Source organism: Eretmochelys imbricata, chromosome 4 (genome assembly GCF_965152235.1).
Source record: "Eretmochelys imbricata isolate rEreImb1 chromosome 4, rEreImb1.hap1, whole genome shotgun sequence".
Taxonomy (NCBI): domain Eukaryota; kingdom Metazoa; phylum Chordata; order Testudines; family Cheloniidae; genus Eretmochelys; species Eretmochelys imbricata.
This window is the reverse complement of record NC_135575.1, coordinates 14,434,454-14,457,575: the sequence shown is the minus strand read 5'-3', so window position 1 is coordinate 14,457,575 and position 23,122 is coordinate 14,434,454. Positions and strand designations below refer to the sequence as shown.

Here is a 23,122-nt window from a genome sequence, read left to right as displayed (position 1 = left end):
CAACAGTTTTTTGAAGTACCCATAGCATATTTTCTACACAAAACATCCAGAGTTTCTGACCACGCAGAGACGCACACCATATCTGTTCTCAGATGTTCTGAGTTGATCTAAGTACAGAGACAATGTGAAATTAGCTGTGGACTTCCAAGCAGGATCAGGCCTGACTTTTTCCATCCAGATTGTCTCTTACTGCTGTTGGTCTCTGAATCAAATTCACTCCTGGTGTAAAGAGCTGTCAGTTCATTGCTTAATTTGTCTCTCTGTGCTTACTACACCCCAAACCTATGAAATACATTGTTATATCCAGACGTTGCTCAAACTCGCACGCTTTCTCACTCAGGTAGTCCTGGTGTGTTTGGATCTTCTCTTTTGGACCAAAGGGGACAGCTCCTGTTGAAGGCAATGATAGCTGGGAGTACTCAGCACTTCTGAAAATCAGAATTTAGCTCCACACAACAAACTTCTGCTGGCCTAGCTATGTTGGTCAGGATTATGATGAGGTGTGACCCCTGACAGAGCTATGTTGGCAAAAGCCCTATATTGGCAAAACTGAGCTTCTGCCATTATAGCTTATTCCAGCCCCCCACCCCTTCACTCCCAAACAAACTAAGTTATATTGGCAAAAGCTCAGTTTTGCCAGTATAAGCTGCATTCATACTAGGTGCGATTTTCCAGGCTAGTATACAAGTATAGCTATACCAGCAAAGCACTCCTTGTGTAGACATACCCTAAGGGTCTGAGGTAGGGCATCCAACATGAGTGGGATGTTTTGAAAAATTGGCCAATATGTGCAAGCATCTCTACCATGTGGATTGAGGCTCTTGGCCAGGGGTGGGCGAACTTTTTGGCCTGAGGGCCACATCAGGGTTCCAAAATTGTATGGAGGGTCAGGTAGGGAAGGCTGTGCCTCCCCAAACAGCCTGGCCCCATCCGCCCCCTCCCACTTCCTATCCCTGACTGCCCCCCTCATAACCCCCCACCCATCCAACCCATCCTGCTCCTTGTTCCCTGACCGTCCCCTCCTAAGACCTTCCCGCTCCTAACCACCCCCCCAGGACTCCACCCCCTATCCAACCCCCCCTGCTCCTTGTCCCCTGACTGCTCCAACCCATATCCACACCCCCACCCCTTGACAGGCCCCCCGGGACTCCCAAGCCTATCCAACCCCACCCCCACCCCCCATTCCCCATCCCCATTAGAAACAATGGAGTTATACCGGTGTACAACTACTGTACAAAGTGGAAAATCACAGCCTAGATATTCACATAGGGAAAAAATAGTATTTTGTGTGAAATATATAATGAAAAAGTTACATTTTAAATTAATGACAATTTGGAGTAAATAACGTGCTAAATGTAATGTTTGTGCCAAAATGCTCTCGTGAGTGTTGTACACAGCTCAACTTTTGATCTGCAAAAGTTGCAGACTGCTCCTTGAGACTGTTACCCTCAAACGTTTAGTTCAAAGAGTGAAGTTATGTTTGTATCTGGCTGTTGTTGACAAGAGTGAGTCTAGTTGGTTGGCATAAGAGCACTGTCATCTACTCTTCTGTGATTAATCCTCTTAGATGTCTGAAGTTCTTAACTTTAAAGGAACCTAGCAAATGAAGACTGTTCCCAAAGTAGAGGATCCTGTTTGTCAAGGAAACAATCTGCTTTTCATTTCTTGTTAAGAATCAAAGAAATATTTTAAAGTTCTAAATAAGCTGCAAAATGACAACTCGTTCTCCTTAAGCGCTTAATTAGAATACTGGCATTTTCCAGACTGCCAAATAAATGCTTAGGGCACTGTATGTTTCAAGAGTCTCCATGCAGTTAAAGCAGATTCAGAGGCTAGAGCTTTTACATCACCTAAAAGTGAAGGTGAGACAAAGTCATTGGTAATGCAACACGTCATTTGCTGCTGATTGGTCTGTCCTATCCAAACACCATCTCAGAAACCGCACATTGATTTATCATGCTGCACAGTCAAACCAAATCTACTTAGAACTTTCAGGGCCAAATTTTCAGATCTGGGCACCGAAGTTTGTCTGCAAAAAATGCATTCAACACATCCACATTTACTCCTCTAGATAGGGATTTACCAGACTGCAATCACCCTTTTGCAAGGGCAAACTCATTTTTAGATGGCTTTACTTAGTCACCTATTGTTCATTTTAAAAATGTGGCCCTTGAACTGTCGTTTGCAAATTGACCCTAGGCAGGTAGTTATGTAAGCCAGTATAAAATTAAACCTTTGCAGGATAATGATACAGTACAGTACATAACATACAGTGCAGGAATAGAAACTGCCCAGCATCTGAGAAAAACAGCACCCTATGCATTTAGTCCTAACAGGGTCACCAGCATGTCAGGTAATTAATACTATGCATGATTTTCATAGCTAAGCTTTCTACAGGAAAAACATCTTCAGGTTGTATATTGCATCTCTTTGTAAATAAGATGGTATAAATTGCATTCTGAATAGTACCCCAAAGAAAACCATGAAATATTTCCACTTGGAAACAAATTTGTTTCCATTTGAGGTACATTCTGTTTTAATTAGTATTATGTTATTCCCCAAAACAGGATAACAGTCTTGATATGTGCTAATATTCGTTCAGGCATGGGTATAGTTCCATTCAATGATTATGACATTGATTGGGACAGTGCAGTGATAACTTTACTAAACTAACACATCAAATTCAATCAAAAAATGAGTAGTAAGTAGTTCAAAATTATAAAACTAATAAAAGAAAAGGTAAATAATGTATCTGAGAATTTTAAGAGTGAGTGTCCTATTTCATCAAATTCATTCTTATTGTATAATGTAAGCAAAAAACCACATTGCAATTTATGTTCACCTTTCAAAAAGCTTTCAACGTGTCTGGTGGCATCAATCGAGTTATTAAAACCCTATCAACTTCAATTACCACTACTAGATTTTGCCTCAGTAAGGGCTTGATTTGGCGCTAATGAACTCAATGGGAACTTTGTCAATTACCTCGGTGGATGCAGCATCAGACCCTAACTGCAAAAAATAGTATGGAGAGGTATCGTCATTCGTAATCAATTGTTTGTTACCAAAAAAAAAAAACTAGAAAATTAATTAATATCCTGTCTATTAAACTTATAGCAACCCTTCATTTCCTCTTCTCAATAGTTCTTTCTAAGATCTTTCATTTTACTCACCAATCGAGCACCAGATACATGTAAATTTAATTATTCTGTAGTATTGGCAAGTAACTTTATTCCTCATATTTTAGGTGCCTAATTTTCTACCCCTCAATCTCCATGGATCTCATCTAATGCTTAATTTGAAAATAATGGTGCAATTTCAGCCCATTATTGACTTTGGTGGGATAGTCCCACTTATATCAGAGGTGAACATGGTCCACTTAGGGGAAAAAAAGATGTTTCCTTCTTAATCCACGTATATATGCTCTGAGTACATGCCTTTCCCACACTATTCTCGAGCAGCGTCCATATGCTATGCAGAGTCCAACTCGGTGGCAAATACTGTTTAGCAATTCCAGTTCACTCCTCTATTCTGTTTCATGCATTTGGCAAGAACAACAGGGTTTGATTTTTCTGGCAATTCCTTAAGAGCTAGCACTGCCAATTCTGAAGCTGGTAGTGGGGAGGTGAAGATGTACAACCTGAAAAAATCACATGTTCTGCAGCAGTTGAGTGCAGAAATAGACTTGCCATGTAGAGGAACCACAACTAGCCCGTAATTTATTGATTGCATTCCATCATTTGTTGGGTTTTCTGAAAGTTAAATGATTCCCTTTCAAGTGGTGAACCTGGAGTTCCAATTGTTAACCTTATGCAAAATATATAAGTAGCACATTGTTTCAAGAAATTCCATCTCCCATGTCAACAGGTTAACATGACACTGTTTTCCATTTTTCCTGTGTCCTTAAAGGCTGTTTTTTAAATGTCTGGGATCCTGCCATTAGTATTTCTCATGAGTAATGAAAGAATGTCCTAACCCTGGGTAATGTTTCAAGGTTTGTGACTGGGTTGCTGGTGTAGTTTTCAGCAGCTTCCTGGGGAAACTGATTATGTAAAACTGACCCCCGTGAGAATTTATTACTTGAGGCATTGAATCCATTCAGCCCCAACTTTGTCTTTTGGTCTTAGCCCAGATCTCTAAGCCATGTTAGCCAGTAAATTCCTCTCTCTCTTTATTCCTCCCTTTCCTTTGTATTCTGGCCACAGGCGGTAGGCCAGGTTGAGGAAAGGGGTTGGAGATAGAGGGCTCAAACCTCAATCGCAGCCCTGCTGTTTGTACATTTTTAGAACAGTGGTGGTGGAAGTCCATCTGTAATCCCATCCACCAGACGCATAGGTGACTTGGACTTCCATTTTTATTTTCAAAGTGAGATTCCCAAACTTTTCTGAGATGCGCCGCTGATTTCCAGCTGATGACACAGTAAATTCATGCGCACTTTTGAAATATCAGAGCTTTTGAAAATAGATGGTTTGGAAATATTCTTACAGTAGTATATTTTTTCTCTTTATATTAGAGGTAAAGAAGAAAGCTGGCTTTATCACTCCAGTCCCCGGAGGAGTAGGACCTATGACTGTTGCCATGCTCTTGAAGAACACGCTCATTACTGCTAAAAAGCTCATTTACTAGAGAGCTACTCTACACTGAAAAATGAATCCAAGTCATTCTATTTATTGATACATAAAACATTTATTTTTTACTACAAATATATTTATTTCTACATTTTATTTATTTTTTCATGTAAAATATTATGAATCCGATGATGATTTACAAAATGTTGCAATACCTTATGTTACCTCCTGCAGCTGAATTGTGAGTAAAACAAAGTGCAGTTACAGCTTTCACATGTGTATTGTTGTTCTGTAGGTCAATCTTGTTTATAAAAAAAATAAGGACTAAGATGCTTTTGAATATTTTACTCTAAGTCCTATTTTCAAAAGTGACTTAGTCAGTTAGGACCCTAAACTTCGTTGAAAGTTAATGAAGCTTAAGCTCCTAAATGCTAGATCACTTTTTTGAAAATTGAACGTAGGCTCCCAAGTCACTTGTACACTTTTGAAAATTTTATTCTAAATCTTGAATTCCTTGCAAATCCAAAACTTCTGTTGATGTCAGTGGGAATTTTGCATGCCCAAGTAATGCAAGATTCAAACCTAAGATTCAACTGCACGCCAGTAATGCTGAAATCATAAAGGGCTCACATTCAGCATGTACATTTTTTTTAACTAAAATAAGCTTACACACAAAAGGCCAAATTCTGACTTTATTTTCCCACCCACAAGTCAGTGGGAGCGATGTGCACTAGAATGGAAACCAGAATTTGTCTCCTTCAAAATCCAGGCTTTGTTAGCCAAATGTGTTGATACACATGCAGCGTGTTGTTTCGTTTTAAGCATGCTCATGTTTGATATGCGATGATCCTACAATGTGACCATGCATGGATCACTTAGTAGGATCAAGACTGGGATTAATAAGTCTATAGTAAAACCTACTATAGAAATGTGTCATTGGTAACATAAAAGGGGAGAAAAAGATCATCCAAAATGAAATAGTTGTGTTAAAACTATGAACTGCATTCCCTCTTGCCTCCTGTGATCAGCTTATGTTCTTAGTCTCTGCCATAATGCCCAATCCTGGTCCCAAGGGAGTTTTGCTATTAACTTCAATGACCACAGAAGAGTGACATTGGGAAGAGGACACTACTGCTATAAAAATAAGAGGTAAACTTGGGAGAATAGGGAATATTTATCTGCATTTAAAGAAGAAATAAAAATGTTGATGCTCACTTATTCATTCAATGAGAGAGAGGGTCAGTTAAAAAACTGGATTAGAGTAATCAAATACGATGTAAAATTAAAATGGGAATGCCAGTAAATACCAATAATAAGCCATTCTGATGATGATTGCATATATTATTAACACTGAGGGCCCACTCCAGCTCCGACTGACGTCAGTCAGAGTCAGATTGGGCCATTGTTTTCATCTCTGAATCTCAGTAGAGAGGGTTTTGATTATTTACTCTAATCAAGAGCCATTGATGCTTGCCTGTAGTTTGTAGATTGCCTGAATGAAAAAAGCCCAAATATAATGCTGAATATTTCTTCAAATACAAAAATGTACTTTCTACAATAAAAAAATGTTGGAAAGTTAATTTGTACTGATTTTTCTTATGACAGTTTTTTCTGTTTAGCTTTTAAACACCAAATACCTGCTATTTTCTTTAAATGTACATAAAATACAAAAATGAAAAGTAAAAGTATTTATATTTCTGCTAACATTTTTCTACATATTTAGAAAAATTAATGGTGGACCAAATAGTATAAACCAAGGAAAGAAATAAAACGGTTGTGCCAAATGAACAGAATAAAATTATAATTTCTGTAATGTGTTTTTTACAGGAAGAACATTTGAAGCCTGAGGCATAAACAGTGTCAACAAACATGTACAAACAATGTCCCAGTTCTGCATATATTTAGGCTTTGTCTACACTAACACTTTTGTCAGCCAAACTTTTGTCAGTCAGGGCTGTGAAAAAATATACCCTGGATCAACACAGGTTTCACCAACAATAGCACCGGTGTGGACAGTGTTATGTCGGCAGGAGATGCTCTCCTGCCAACATAGCTCCTGCTGCTCATTGGGGGTGGTTTAATTATGCCGGCAGGAGAGAGGCTACACAGAAGACCTTACAGCAGCGCAGCTGTGCCGCTGTAAAGTCAGTAGTGCAGACATAGCCTTAGGTATGTGCTTAAATTTAAACACACACATAAGTGTTTGCAGGATCAGGGTATAAAGATACAGTCCTGTTGAACCTATTGATAATGAAGAAGCCACCTTGTGGGTACTATAAATTAAGTTCCTATTGTGTGGGTAGGTGGATGGATGGATAGATATAGAAAATAAAGCTCGCTTGATCCAGCTATCCTCCTGAATTGTGACTTACTAGCAAGGGTTACCCACCTAGGCATAATACACAAGCTGCACCCCACACCTGAAGAAGATCAAAACCTACTGGCTGTAATGCATTACCAGGAGAGTGAATTAGAATGGGCAAGGCTAACACGCCATTTCCCACCTGACAAGTGAAGCTCCTGGATCTAATTCCATGGGTCACTGAGAGGAACACAACACAGAAGAATAACCTGACACAGTGAGACACGTTAGAGATGTACCACAGTATCCTTACATTGTGAAATGTTCGTCCCTCCCTCTAGCTCTCTCTTGAGAAAGTGGAAGTGGCTGCTAATGTTCTGTGAGCATAACAATGTGCGAGAGTTAGGAGCAATGGGACTACTTGCATGTACAAGTACTTTACTGGGCCAGGCCCCGCTATATTTTATTATGTCTGATTAAATTAGTGACCCTGGGAGGGACCAGTCCTAATTGTAAACGCTAATAGAAATGTAACTGGTGCTGTACCATATTCCAGGTATCTTATCCATTTTAGGTTCTTATATGGCTCCTTATATCACGCCCTTTGGCCTGAGCTGTTAACCAATATGCAGGGCCTTGCAGGATTGTTTCCATTAGGAAGAGCAACGAGTGATATGAGTGAGGTATATTTGTCAGTGCAACCCTGTTTATTTACAAGAATGTAAACAGAGTCCTGTTTCCCTGCACACAATAGAAACAAACAGGAAGAGTCAGTTTTCTTCCTCACAATTTCCAAGTCTACCTTCCTGGCCAGTAGTATCCCCAGAGAGAAGCTCTTGGCTTCCTTTCACAGTCATGCTACCAGTTCTTCTCTGGCTTTCCCAAGGCTTTCTGCTTCTCACCCACGTAGCTCCAACCAAAGAATGCCCCTGCTCCTGCATTTTCAGTCAGTTCCAAGGAAACCCCTTGGCATGCATGGCTAAGGCTCTGCCCCGGCCTTATGCAGCCAGTACTTTGGGTAGTGGTCTCCCATTGTTTCAGCTATCGCTAAACAAAGGGACATTTCATTGCTCCCTTTCTTAGCCTGAATGAGAGGTAGCTAGCACTCTCATCATCTTCAGTGAGGTCTGTGTCTTCTAAGTTCTCAGCTAGTGCCTTAACCATTGGCCAATCCTTCCTCTCTAGGAATAATATAAGGCCCCCAAAATACAAGCCACACAGAAAATCTCTCTCATTTGTAAGTAGTACATAGGTTTAGTTTCACTGACTTTTGCTTCACTGCATCTTTGACAGATACCAGGTTTCTCCATAAAATAGTGTCTTTGCATGCACAATTATGCCTACAGGTAATAGGAAACGGGTGTTTCAAAAGAAAACCCAAACAGATTGCTAGATAATGGTAGTTTCCTAAATGAATGTGTGGTTGCCCTGAGGCTTTAGGTTGTTGCCAGATGCACTTTTTTTTTTTTTGATTGGTAAGAACACGAGGTGACGCTTCATGGTATAAGTGCAAGAAAGACACATGAGCACAGGTAAGCAGAACAACTCATCTCTCTGGAAAGAAGAGAAGAAACCGCTGTTAATCTGCTGCTAGATATGGCATTTGGAATGCTAATATATATTTTGCTACGAGGTAGGTTTACTGGGGTTTTTATTGGTGTCCTATAGACATAGGGTTTTGTATTGTTACATTTGTTTAAGAAAAGTTCACTCATACTTTCTGTAATAAGCAGTGGGGGAAAAAATCCAAAAAGTTCAAAGGAATTCAGAAACAAAATTAGTTTCAATAGTTTCTGACTTCACTGAATTTTTGGATAGATATGATTTCATTTAGAATCATTTTAAAGAGAATCTATCTATCAGTAGATATGTCTTGTGTAGCATGTTCTAGTGAACTATATTGTATGCAATATAAAGTAACTACAATGGGATTTATAACAGCATGGATATGTATTTGGAGACTGTACAAACAGAAGCTCATTTTCTGTTCCCCACAGTCCTATAACTAAGCTGTGACAAAAGGAATTCAAAGAGGCAAGAACTTAATAAAAAGAAATCCTCATTATTTAAGTTTATTAATTCAGAAGTCCATTTAACGGACACATTTGTACAGATGAAATAAGCTTCATGCAAAAGTGTTTTCCTGCTAAAGCCAATATGTGTTTGCATTATACAGCAATGGTAGCACTTGGTGAAGAGGCAGCTATTACTGTTTCGTCGCTAACCACAGGCCTGTGGAATAGCTGGGCAAAAAACAACACAGAAGGTATTTCTTCTCTGCTCTGTATTGTCTCAAATAAACATTTGTAGACTGAAAAAAAAAATCCTATCTACTGAGTGTAGCTGAATTGATAGCTACTCTTAATGTGACTGTCATTTAGTCAAATGGTAGTGTTCATTGTAATGCGAACATTTCTCGACTAGTTTCAGAGTAGCAGCCATGTTAGTCTGTATTCGCAAAAAGAAAAGGAGTACTTGTGGCACCTTAGAGACTAACCAATTTATTTGAGCATAAGCTTTCGTGAGCTACAGCTCACTTCATCGGATGCATAAAGTGGAAAATACAGTGAGGAGATTTATATACACACAGACCATGCAAAAATGGATGTTTACCATACACATTGTAAGGAGAGTGATCTCTACTAGTTTCAGAGGGGTAGCTGTGTTACTCTGTATCAGTAAAAACTATTAGGAGTCCTTGTGGCACCTTAGAAAAGAGGTGGGTAAACTACCACCCATGGGCCACATCCGGCCCGCAGGACCCTCCTGCCTGGCCCCTGAACTCCTGGCCCAGGAGGCTCACCCCCAGCCCCTCCCCCACTGCCCCCTCTTCCCGCTGCAACTGCGCCGTGCTCTGGGAGGCCAGGTAGCACAGTTGCAGAGTCACGGCCTGACCCGGTGCTCTGAGCAATGTGGCTGTAGAGCTGCCAGCCACCGGTGCTCCAGGCAGCACGGTAAGGGGGGGTTGGCTAGAGGGCCGGGGAGTTCAGGGGTGTGGTCAGAGCTCGGGGGTGTGGATAGGGGTCAGGGCGGGGAATGGGGGGGTTGGATGGGGCAGGGGTCCCCGGGGGGCAGTCTGGAATGGGAGGGGGGGTTGGATGGGGTGCCGGGGGTGGTCAGGGGTGGGGGTCGGGGGGAGTGGATGGGGCAGTCAGGGATGGGGGTCCATCAGGAGGTGAGAAGCGGGGGCGTCGAATAGGAGGCGGGGCTGGGCCACACCTGGCTGTTTGGGGGGAGACAGCCTCCCCTAACTGGCCCTCCATACAATTTTGGAAACCCGATGTGGCCCTCAGGCCAAAAACTTTGCCCGCCCCTGCCTTGGAGACTAACTAACAAATTTAGTTGGGCATAAGCTTTCGTGGGATATAAACCACTTCATCAGATGCATAAAGTGGAAAATACAGTAGGCAGGTATAAATATACAGCACATGAAAAGATGGGAGTTGCCATATCAAGTGGGGGGAATCAGTGCTAACGAGGCCAATTCCCAGCAGAAGGTGTGAGTATCAATACAGGGAAAATTATTTTTGTAGTGTCCCGGGGGACACGGCTGTGAATAGAAATTGTACAGCGGGCCACGAATGTTCACAAAATTGGGGTTGGGATGTGGGAGGGGGAGGGGGCTCTGGTTGGGGGTGCAGGCTCTGGGGTGGGGCCAGAAATGAGGAGTTCAGAGTGTGGGAGGGGGCTCCGGGCTGGGGCAGGGGGTGGGGTATGGGCAGGGGCGGGGAGGGGGCTGAGGGCTCCGGCTGTGGGTGCAGGCTCTGGGGTAGGGCTGGGGATGAGGAGTTTGGCGTGTAGGAGGGTGCTCAGGGCTGGGACCGAGGGGTTTGGAGGGCGGGAGAGGGATCAGAGCTGGGGCCAGGGGTTGGGGCACTGGGGGTGGTGAGGGCTCTGGCTGGGGGTGCAGGCTCTGGGGTGGGGCTGGGGATGAGGGGTGCGGGACGGTGCTCTGGGCTCAGCTTGAGGGGTTTGGAGGGTGGGAGGGGCATCAGGGCTGGGGCAGGGGGTTGGGGCACGGGGGGAGGCTCAGGGATGCAGGCTCCGGGCGGCGCTTACCTCAAGCGGCTCCCAGAAGCAGCAGCATGTCCCTCCAAGTGGAGGCGTGGCCAGGCAGCTCCCAGATTAAAATAGCTGGCGGGCCGTACTTTGCCCACCCCTGTTGTAGATGGAGCCCATGATGTGGCTTGGCGTTTATGTTTCTCTGAGACATGGGTGTTCTTCCAGGATTGGATAAAGAAGAAAAAAGGGTCCTCTTTGGTGTCACATCACTGCAGACATTTATGTTCTGATTCACTGATGAGCTTCGCTGTCTGAAATACTGGTTGTACTAGAGCGAGAGAATTTATTATGGGCCAGATTTTTACAAATGAGAGGTTCACTTGCATGAACAAAGCCACGTGGGCAGCAGTGTCACCTCAATGTGCACTTGCTGTCATTACGGATATAAAATGGATATTTGCAGTCAGCGAGACGGTGGCTTTAACAATTGCGCACAGAAACAGGCATGCAATTGCACACTTGGGCTTGCAGATATAAGTAGTCGTCTGCTTTTAAAAACTGTAACCCTTTAAGAGTTAGAAGACTGGACTTTGGGGTGGAAGGAAGCGTTTAAAGACTCTTGTGTGAAACTGGTCACATCCCTTCACTCCATTCTTGCAGCTTCCATTTCTAGGCAGGTGGAACAGTCATTAAATACTGAAGAAAGGAAGCTCATAATTAAAGCATGTTAATAACAAACCCTTAGGAAATTAATTAACTCCCAAGTGAATGCCAGGTTGGAAATGGCACTATCCTGTGGGATTGTGGATCCAGGCAAGAGGGAGCTGAGTCCCACACCCATCAGCCAGGAACCTTCCTCCTAGTCTGCATGTCATATACAGTCATCCTCAACTGCAAAACTTAGGGGTTGGTGGATCACCTTGAGTGGCAAGGTCAGCGAGAGGAAAGAAACAAGATGGAGAGACAGGAGGCTGGGCTGGCAGCTGCCTGGAAGTTGATAGGGAATATGAGAATTTCTTCCTGCCTGAAATTGTCTTCCAATGTTCGTCAGGAAGGAATCAGGGAGCTAGGAAGGGTCTTGTTTTACTCAGAGTGGGATGAGGGGGACAGAACTGGGTGACCGTTAGAAGAGCTGGGTCATGGATGAAAATCTACATACTCATTGTCATTAGCTCAGTGCCAGCAAGTGAGGGTGGGTATACTACTCTCATCCTCGGTGTCAAAATGCAGGGAAAAGAACCTGTGCAGGCCCGCCCACCAGCCAGCTCCTGGTCTGTTTTGCACAGCCTACTCCAAATAGCACCCTGACGGATCAGCTGTCATACTGCGGTCAGATAAGTTCTTTGATGCATTTACCTGCATCCCTGGGGATGATTAGTTCAGAAATGGGGCAGTATGCATCAAAGTTAATGCAGAAGAAATGATGGATCTCTGTCTGACGCAATTTCTATTAAGCGCATTGTCGTCTGGAGCTAAGGCTGGGCATTTGTACTTTATACAAATCTACCTCTGGCACTCACGATGGTTTTTGGATATTTTGCATGTGTGTGTGTGTGCATGTGGATGATCGGTCTCTCTCTGTGTGTGTGTGTATGTGTGTGTTGGTATATATGGTAACTATATAGCATATACACTTAGTTTTTCTTTTATAGCAGCTCTGTCATTCTGTGTCAAACCATAACGTTTGTCAGTTTTGTCATGATCAACCCTTCAGTTATCCATTATTTTGATTTCATGTCCGATCAGGTCAAATTCACTCTTTGTATGACTCTCATGTGGCAAACATCCATCCATAGGCATGCTTATACTGCATATTTTCTTCACGTGGACTTAAAGGGCAAATGGGAACTAATACCTGGCTCTTATATGATGCTTTTCATTGATAGATCACAAAATGCTTTGCAAAGGTCAGTATCACTATGTGCTCTTTAAATAGCTTATCCAGTGCCTAGGTGGATAATATGATATTTAAATTAGTAGAATTGTCTCCATCAGTGACTAGAAAAAAAGTTTTTCTTTTTGTTTCAAATTTTGTAATTCATTTGAAAGTAATTACTTTGAAATTGTAGTCTTACAGTATTTAACACTTTTAATTTTGAGGTCTGGATTTGAGATCTGAGCTTGCAGCCCTTAGTTAGACAAAACTCCCTCCAATGTCAGCGGGGGCTTTGTGTATGTGTGAAGAATTACTGTAGGACTGGGCCTCAGAATTACAAGATTATTCTCTCCAAGCTTTGTCTCAAAACATTTTCTAGGCCTGTTTTCATTCCTGTTTTAAATGTATTTAGAATAACAATATGAGGTCTGATACAGCTATTTTGTACTTTCATCGTATAAAAATGGAATGCTGCCACCTTTTGGCAACTTGCAATGGTACTTCCAAACAAAACCAGGAAGGGTTTTTTTATGCAGATTGAAAATATTACAGTTTTATTCTGACAGCTGGAGATTTTTAGCTTTTTTCTATGTAGGTTAGCAAATGTTAATGATATTTTTTTTAATTTATTTAAACCATTATACCATGGTTTTAAGTGAAATATTTAGCAGAATAATCCTACCTCCCCGGTGTTGACAACAGGGGGTGCTACTACCTCTGAAATGGATCTTTACTGGCTCCTGGTGGAGCAGATTACTGTCATACCAGTGAGAAAGATCCACAGTAATTATTTTCAATGCACAGCAGTTTATTGAGAAGGAATTACACAAGCAGTAAAGGGTTATATCAAACACATGACTCCTATGTTAGACATTAAAAGCTATACATTCTCCTTAACGAGTCTCTCTTTCACAAACAGGCCCTGTGCTAGCCTCACACAGTTCCTGCTTGGCAGACAGAGAAGGTGGTTACCAATTTTATAGACAGTTTCTTCCTTCCAGGTCTGGTCTTCTCAGCCCTCTGGTCTGTCTCGAATTCCCCCGAGGCAAGGCCTCGGCTGCCTGGAAACCCCTCTTGTCACAGTCCTATTTAAGCCCACGGAGCAGAGTTTTGGCTACTCTGTCTAGCAGCGTTGCTTCTTTAAGCGTTAATTAAGGAATCCCAACAGTAATTTAATTTGCTTGATTTTTATACTCTTTCCTCAAAGGAGTCACATGTCTTAAAAGCGTGCCCAGTGGGCATGTGGCTACTAATTTTTACGTGGTTATTACTTTTGGAGACGACTGCAGAGCGATGCCAACTGAACATTACCCCACATTCATTCCCTTATCAATCATTCACTTCAGCCCCCTGCGTGATGTCCTTCAACAGGATCAATATGCCCCCATCAGCCCATGCTCCATTTAGGATGTTCTACACATGTTCTTTGCTTTTAGGTGGACTTATTTGCTGACCCAAAGATCAGTATTGATCCTACACGCAGCATGGAGCCAGTCAGTTTCACCTCTGGCATCTGCCTGATGCTAAGAGAAGGATTCTGCTCCCAGAATCCTCTTTCGCAGTTCAGTCATGTCAAGCCATGTTCTCACACCATTCATTCAGTACGGCCACACCAATTCGGCACCATCCCAACACCCAGTATCGCTGCGGTACATGAAATTTGAAACAAAAGGCAGAGCTTAACTCTCTTGTGACACTGTGGGTTTGCGCTTATGCTCTCGTTGTGGTTCCAGAGTCTGTCAGCACTACCCTCTGAGTCAGCCGCAAGAGTTGCTACAGAGTGACATAAAGGGTATGTCTACACTGCAATTAGACACCCGCAGCGGGCCCCTGCCAGCTGACTGGGGCTTGTGGGCTGGGCCAGTTGCAGGTGTCTACTTGCAGTGTGGACCTACCCAACGTGCTCCTGCAATCCAGGGTCTGGGTGCGTTGTCTGCACAGCCCGGCCATCCTCAGCTGACCTGCAAGACTATTGCCGGGCCTCTGCTTTGTTGTACTGTTACTTGATTGCTAGGCCAGCCTCTGTTAACATGGGTATGCTTTAGAGTGTGTGACATTTTACTCTGATTATTAGATACAGGGTCTAATTCTCTGCTAGCAAGAGTCATTGACTTCAGTGGTTACAGCAGCAGAGAATTTTGCTTCACAACCTAAAAAAGTTCATTTTAAATGAAGGTGGGTTCTTCCCACTCCAGTAGCATTTCCTGAAAGGGAGGAATAAACCACCTACTTACTTCAAGAATAAATGTGTATAGGCCCTTTCATTCCCTAAAATACCAAAGCACTTAATAAACCTGAGGCTTGATGCTCCTACCAATACACATGTTGAGTTGTACTCTTTGCCTCTTTTTGACCCTGAGCAGCAGTTTGGAGCTCTGGGGATGTTCAGCTGGGGGATGCAATTGGTGATATCAGGTATTTATCTGATGCAGTTTTGTTTACAAAGAATGTACGAAGTTCTATGTCTCTGAGTGAGTGCAGAAAATGTTAAATAGCAGGAAACAGCTTCTTAGCTTACAGCTGCAAGCCTCTTTAGCCAATGAACCCCAAAATACTCTCTCTAGCTTTTTCAAGGGTCACACTGTTTTCTAGGGATGTCAGCTTTCTAATTGCTGGTAACAGGAGTCCTAAGGCCCCACCCCCTTCTCTTCCTCTTCCCCCCAAGGCCCCGCCCCCATCCCTTACTCCTCTCCCTCCCTCCCTCCCGCTGTCGCTTGCTGGATCATCTCCACCTTCCTCCCTCCCCAGCTGGGCCCCTCTTGCTCCAGGGCTGGCACAGGAGCTCCTGTAGCCTGACAACAAGCCTGCCTGCAGGTAGGAGGCAGCCCCAGCTGAGCAGGGGCTGGTGTGGGTTAATGACCTGGTACTGCCTCCTTCCCTGTGGTAACTGGACTCTTGGTGTCCAGTCAGTACATCTGACTGTGCACTGCCAGGTCACCTTTTCAACCGGACTTTCCGGTCAAAAACTGGGCACCTGACAATCCTAAATGGCACCTGGACACAGAAGCCAAAAACCGAGTTCTCCAGGTAGAACCCAGATGGCTGGCAACACTACTGTACTCTCCGGCTACTGCTTGGCTTGCTTGCTTTTTGCCAATGGCAGGCCCCTCTGTGTTCCGTCAGGTCCTCTCTCTCTCTCAGCAAAGCTCTCCCCAAACTCAGTCCAAACTCCTGGGCGGGTTCACAACCCCTTTTGTCTTCGGTGCAGGCGTGATGGTGGAAGGGCTTCTGATTAACTCATCCTGTTAATTGAAGGGTGAGTTCGCATCCAGTCTCAAAAGAGGTACGTGATTGATGCAGTCTCCAGTCCCGCTCAGCATAACAGTATCTTGAATGGCAGTGGGGCTACTCGCTTAGGGAGCTGCCGCTCAGCCTGAGTAGTGGTGACAGAATCAGGCCCTCTATATGTCAGAATCACTTGACTCGTCACCAAAGTGCAGACAGACGTGGTTTACAATACATTGGTACGCAAGAGCCATCTAGAGCTGTTTAGACTAGCATGAGAAGAGGAAGAGCTCACCCAGCTGAGCGCACGGGGGAACGTAGCAAGGCAGAATGGAATGACTCCGATTGGAATTTGGTCAGGAAATGGGGGATTAATAATGTTACCCTTGAGAAATGTGTCATGGGATCGTCAGTGACCACAAGTGGTCAGGACAGGACGTTGGACTTACATCTCTGACGGCACCTCCAACAACATACAGTACATGTGTACCCTTTTGGAGCATTGTTTCAGCATGTACTAGGAGGGAAGCTTTCCGCTTGACAAAAGACCAATACCAGACTTCAGTTACTTGGAGCTGGTGGTGTTCTCATCCTGCATGGTTTTGCTTTTCTTGCGGTCACAACTGAAAGCAAATGTTGTGAAATATTCAGGTAAGAACTCACTCGGCTATGTTTAAAACAATTCCCTGAAATAAGAGGCATTGATTGGCCGCTCCTCCCAATCAATAACTCCGGCAGTCAGGAGGCCTGTTCAAACAAATACTTCCTCCGACAGCAAGCCTTTGAGACCTTCCGTTCCTTTGCCCCACCACACCCCCCACATCCTGCGACCTGTTACTGTTGGCCTCTGGCTCGTTCTATCAACAAATAGTGATCTATCCACAGTCCTGAAGAATGGTCCTGATATGTGTCATTTACATAACAAAAATAGCTGCTAGGGTGGGAACAAACTATGGGCAAGCTGCCTTACAGCCATGGTGTTCTGTCCTTTTGATTTAAAATTAATCACAGTCGGCCAGATTCAGAAGCACTGGCTAACAGCAAGGTAAGTTACAGCTCCCTGAACCTGCTGATCCCCTGTGCCCCTATCCTGCTGGGTTTCAGGCTGTGTTATGCTGACATTAACTTGGAATGAATCCAGCATATTCATTAAACTTCTGCACATTTATGAAGAGGAAATCACTTCTTTAAAACTGGTGTTTGAAAAACTCCATGCTAAGGTGTCCAGCGTCTCTGTTCTGTTTTAGTTGTCGATATTGGTCAGCAATATTTACATCACCTTAAACCTGCGTGCAATGGGGTTTTCTCTTGTAAATGACTGTATGTTTAAAAATGACGCAATTACTGTTTTCAGACCATTTTATTTCTTCAGATGTAACTTTCCCTCCTCCCCAACGTCTTTCCCAATAGACTCCACAGAGGAACCTATTGCGCTGAAGCTTATGCAATCCTGTCTTGAAGAACACGACAGTTATTGTATTAATGGCCTCTGTGCTTTTCATAATGAACTCAAGAAACCCATATGCAGGTAAATACATTGATTGTTTAAATAAATGCTCTTGGAGAAGTAAACAAGTTTATATTTGTTTTCCTTTGTATGTTACACATAACTGTTATCCTGACCTGCACTCTGATCTGTATGCGGGCATAAGTTTAATGTCTGAGTAGTTCCACTGAAGCCAGTGGGACCTACGCACATGCTTCAAGTTAGGCACTGTGCAAATTCAGGTTCTCTATTAACAAGACACTAAAGCTGTGACAACATCATACTCTTGGGAATTAAAGCTTGCTGGAGAAAGCGAAAGCAGAAGATGAAGTGCTTGGAAGCTGCTTTTGACACATTCTGATATCAGAACTGCAGCATCGAGCTGAAATTGGAAGCTGAAGGGTTAAATTTACAGCTGTGTCCATTGTTTGACTGCTGGACTCAGGGCAGGGGCCACAAAGGAGCTTTCTAGAGCTATTCTTGGTTGCCTGTGGGCCCAATGGTCATTACAACAGCTAGGTATCACCAGAGCACAGTGTTCTCTCACGACACCCTCTATCAAGGGGAATTCTCAGCGCGAGGGATCCAGCAGCTTTTTGACATACAGGGTTCCGACTGCAAAATAGAATCAGCCCACCCCAGTTTAGTTCCCTTCCACATTTTAATTGCAAATTGTTTAAAATTAATCAAATGTAATAGGCATCTTACAGTCTCAAGTTAAGATTTTCTGAATACTCTTGTGGATTTCTTTTTCTTTTAGGTGCCTGACAGGTTACAGTGGAGAAAGATGTGAACACTTGACGTTAAATTCTTATGCGCTTAATTCTTATGAACGCTATATTGCAGTGGGAATTGGTGCTGGAATGTTACTGAGTGGGATAATTGCTCTAATCTATTGCTATGTAAGAAAGAGGTATGGAAAATGGTATTATCTGGGGCACAAAAAATTGTTATGTGACTTTCTAAACGGTTCAGAATACCTGGAAGTATGAGTATTCCTATGCTAAGGATTTAAGTTAAATATGGTTCCTTTTGCATTATATTAGTCTGAATAATTTGACAGATTTTGGGGAATGTTGTCTAGTGGATAGAACAGAGGGCTCAGAACTCGGTTCCTGGGTCTGTCACTCACGTATTATGTGATCTTAAGCAAGTCACTGAACAGCTCTGTGCCTCTATTTCTGCATCGGTAATGTGTAAAATTATTCTGAAACTGCCAACCAGCACTGATTTCATGGGGACTGCTCACGTGACTTAGGCAAGTAGGATTTGGCTCAATTTACATCATTACAGTTCTATCATTGTGTGATGAAATTCACAAATCTGTTGTCCACTTTAGATGCGGGAAGTTGAAATCACCGTACAAAGTCTGAACCGGGGAGACAGCATTGTGAAGATCTGACATAGGACACCAATTTGCCTGTAAATTACAGGAGGTTCTGAGTTGAAAAAACTACCAGTGCCAACAAAATACTAGCAGGTGCCACAGCTTGACTGATAACCTGAGACAATGGAAATCAAATAGCTGGTACCCAACTGGCACACCTGTAGAACTGGCTGGCTTCACTCATTTTGATGAAAGCCTTTGTTGCTTTAATAAAGGTTGTTGGGGGACTTATCTGGGTGCATTGAAATGGCTGAGGATCCTTCCCCTGTTCGACTACAGTTCACTTGTTTTTGGGAGGAGATCTGACTTCTTTTAGCTGCTTTTGGAAACTTCAAGCCTTGATTGTTCAACAGGGAAGGGCACTCTGTGTGGAGGAAGACAACAATATGTCTCTCAGTGCTCTGAGGCAAAGAATGGAGTTCACACACTGCCAAAGGCAAGAAGTCCATCTAGCCAACTTCTGGTTTCCCAATGGCCTATAGTATGGGTCTGGGCTGACATGAATACTGCAGATCTCTCAAGTGGGTTAAATGCAATATATGCTTCTATTGCCACAATGGACAAAGGCAGCAAAGGCTTTGCACTGGGAAATGGGTGAGTGAAAAAAGATATAATTAAAACTAAGAAGAATAAAGATCAGATGATTTTGGAAAAATAATAAGGAGAATGAGAGCAGTCCCAGAGATCTTAGAGGACAAAGGGCTCCTGACGTTTTGAGAAGAATAGAGCTCAAATGACATCTTTTTTCAAATGGACTATGAAAGTGTTCATCAGGACAGCTTTGATCTTCCAGTACATCACACAGCAGCTCCCCACACTCCCAGACTTGTCAGTCAGGCATCTTCTTGCCTAGTGATGTGCACTGCTAGACAAGAGAAACAAGATTCTAGTTGCTATGGAAGTTGCAGTTTTGTTATAAGGACTGTGACAAAGTTCCTACTCTGCCTTGGTGGTTCCTGCGCTTATTTGCAGATTTGCTTGCCTCAGAGATTCACGGCAGCCCTCAGTTTGGCCACTTTTGCTGGTGGCTCAAACCTGCCGTTCACTCAGCTAACCTCATCACTGGCCAGCCTGGGGAAAAAAGGAGAACAATCCCCGCAGTCTCTGCTGATCCACCATGTGCATCGGGGAACAGCCCAGAGACCTTCCCCTCTGGTGGAACCCACAGTCCACGTCAACTCCTCCTGTGTCTGATCAGGCGTTGGGAGGTTTGGGGGGAAGCCGGGCCCGCCCTCTACTCCGGGTTCCAGCGCAGGGCCCTATGGACTGCAGCTGTCTAGAGTGCCTCCTGGAACAGCTGTGTGACCGCTACAACTCCCTGGGCTACTTCCCCATGGCCTCCTCCCAACACCTTCTTTATCCTCACCACAGGTCCTTCCTCCTGGTGTCTGATAATGCTTGTACTCCTCAGTCCTCCAACAGTACGCATTCTCACTCTCAGCTCTTAGTGCCTCTTGCTCCCAGCTCCTCACACGCATGCCACAAACTGAAGTGAGGTCCTTTTTAGACTCAGGTGACATGATTAGCCAGCCTGCCCTAATTGATTCTAGCAGCTTCTTAATTGGCTCCAGGTGTCCTAATTAGCCTGCCTGCCTGAATTTGTTCCAGCAAGTTCCTTCTTCTTCTGGAACTGCCCCTGTTACCTTAACCAAAGAAAATGGTCCTGCTTAATCTGGGACTAATATATCTGCCTTCTAACACTCTCCTGTAGCCATCTGGCCTGACCCTGTCACAGGACTCACTAATACAGTTCTACCCAGCTGACTTCGCTCTCATGGAACTTGTAGTGTATCACCATTTAAACAAGAATGAAATGGATAAAGGAAATATGCCCAGCTCCAACCTGCCAGATTAATATTATGTGCTTTCTTTTTCTTCTCACCCACAAGGTGCTTCAGATGGGGAGATTTGTTCTTGAGATAGGGAAATAAAATAGATTCAGAGGACAATGGCTCTTGAAAGACTTTGCAGCTTCTAACTGTGAGTTTTGGAATACTGGTGCTGATCATTTTCAGCATTGCTCAGAAGGTTTTTTGTTTCAGGTGCTGCACATTGTGGATCCAGATTTCAGCTGCATTTAGACACCCGGGGCGCTAACAGTGCCTAACTGTGTAAGGGCTAGTTTGGAGACATCATTTGTCTTTTGAAAATCAGGCTCCCTTGTTATGTGGGGTATTCACTTTTTCCAAGTGATGCATGTCGGGTTTTTTTTTTTAACATAATGTCATTAGTAAGAATTGAAATGCTCGCAACAAAATATGTAAGATAGAGTCCAGTTTAAAAGGGGAAATGTGCATGTTGACCTAAGTCCTCTAGTATGACATGCCCTGCTTGATTAGAAGTGCCAATGTACAATGAATACAATAGCAAGGATGTATTGACAAGGAGTTGACCTCAGGTGCAGTGCCATCCATTTCCTCTAGGTTCTGAAGCAAGCATTCCTTAAGGTATGTTGTTTTGGTTTTCCATATCCCTGACTTGCCAGTCCCCTTTTTCTCAAGGTCAGCCTTATTAAACTCATTAGTTGTCCAGTTAATCATAGAATCATAGAAGATTAGGGTTGGAAGAGACCTCAGGAGGTCATCTAGTCCAACCCCCTGCTCAAAGCAGGACCAATCCCCAACTAAATCATCCCAGCCACGGCTTTGTCAAGCCTTAAAAACTTCTAAGGATGGAGATTCCACCACCTCCCTAGGTAACGCATTCCAGTGCTTCACCACCCTCCTAGTGAAATAATTTTTCCTAATATCCAACCTAGACCTCCCCCACTGCAACTTGAGACCATTGCTCTTTGTTCTGTCATCTGCCGCCACTGAGAACAGCCTAACTCCATCCTCTTTGGAACCCCACTTTAGGTAGTTGAAGGCTGCTATCAAATCCCCCCTCTCTTCTCTTCTGCAGACTAAATAAGCCCAGTTCCCTTACATTATCTTTACTTCTTTCTTCTACACTTTTATAATTTCTGCTCTCTCAATTGTTCCGCTTAGAGTAAATTCGTCAGCTTGAATCAATTTATTTTGGCTTCTTGCGTTTGTAATGAGAGCAAAATCTGGCCCAGAATGATTAAATCATTTGGGCAGGTACTTCACTTAGGCACCTGTTAGAAACTTATGCACAGCCTGGAGACAGTGGGTTGTACATTTTCTCACCAATCCTGATTTCTCCTGTGAAACTGGCAATGGACTGGTGGGTCAAAGGAGGAAGACTTCAGGGTTTTTGTGTGTCTCTTTACCCAGCAATGATCTGTATGTACACACAGATTATGCAGATTGCATGCGATTCTGTCTGTGCACAGAATTGCTGCATGCCGGAATATAGACATACATTAACGAGTTGTTTGAAGGGCACATATTTTGTGGGTATGAACATAAGCAACTTATAACCTTAAAAGGTTTACACAGAGAGACGTGGTTTTGTTTGTTTTAACATCCTGGCTGCAATTTTTGAAGCCCATTAGGGTGAGCAGCTGACTTGGCTAAGTGGCCACATAAGTACTTAACAGGGTGCATAATTAATTGTCAAAGGGGTGTCAAGGCACATAGGGTGCCTAAAGATGTGCACGCCTCATTCCTGTGTTTTGTGAGTATGGTGTAGTGTATGAGCAAATTGGTCTGGGAGATGGCTGAGCAGATTGTGTGGCCTGAAATGGAGGCATGATCAGAGCACACCTACATTGTTAGGCTCTCTTCCAGATTCCTCTCTGGTGCCAGGGCAGCACAGGAGACGCTGCCTAGGGAGAACATCTGAGGCTTCTGCTGATGGAGGAAAAGCTCAGTAAAAGAAACACCAGACAAGTGAGTGCTGAGGTTAGACATTGATCGTATAAGTGAATCTGGGACAGAAAGAAAAGGGAAATGAAATGGGACAGAGCAGAGAAGGAGAAAGGCAGTGCCTGCTTTATTTCTCCACTGCCTTTTCAGTGAGTGACTTTGAGGCTTCCAGAGATTGCACCCTTGCCAACCAAGCGACTGGGCAGGGACATTGACCTGGCCCACATCTGGTGTCAGTGACACAGGTAAAGGTGATTGATGGAGGGGACGGTGTACAGATTGCTCCCGGGATGCAGCCAATGGGGGAGAAAGGGTGTTGTCACTGCTAACCCAAGGTATCGCACCAGGCCTCCTGTGCCTCTGAGGCAGTGGAGACAAATGTGTCACACTGGGTACGGGGTGAGCAGCTGACTCAGTGACCCCACTAAGGAAGTCCACGCTGCGAGAGATTCCTTCATGGAGTCAGTCATGCTGAGTCTTTGAGTTCTTTGGGGAATGCCAGCTGCTTT

The 23,122-nt window shown here is 43.7% G+C and overlaps 2 protein-coding genes across 2 annotated transcripts in view; both read left to right on the top strand.

Annotated features, from left to right (window-relative positions):
• Positions 1-4,623, top strand: part of MTHFD2L (methylenetetrahydrofolate dehydrogenase (NADP+ dependent) 2 like) — a 58,887-nt gene extending 54,264 nt beyond the window's left edge. The window contains exon 9 of the mRNA XM_077814744.1: positions 4,511-4,623. Coding sequence (XP_077670870.1) covers positions 4,511-4,623 — 113 coding nt within the window. The remainder of the gene's footprint in view (positions 1-4,510) is intronic.
• Positions 4,624-8,463: 3,840 nt separating this feature from the next.
• EPGN (epithelial mitogen) lies at positions 8,464-18,829 on the top strand. The gene is made up of 6 exons (XM_077814339.1): positions 8,464-8,500; positions 9,044-9,133; positions 10,952-10,954; positions 17,381-17,498; positions 18,217-18,369; positions 18,796-18,829. Exons 1-6 carry the CDS (start codon positions 8,464-8,466, stop codon positions 18,827-18,829), a joined length of 435 nt encoding a protein of 144 aa, XP_077670465.1.
• The last annotated feature ends 4,293 nt before the right edge of the window (positions 18,830-23,122 follow it).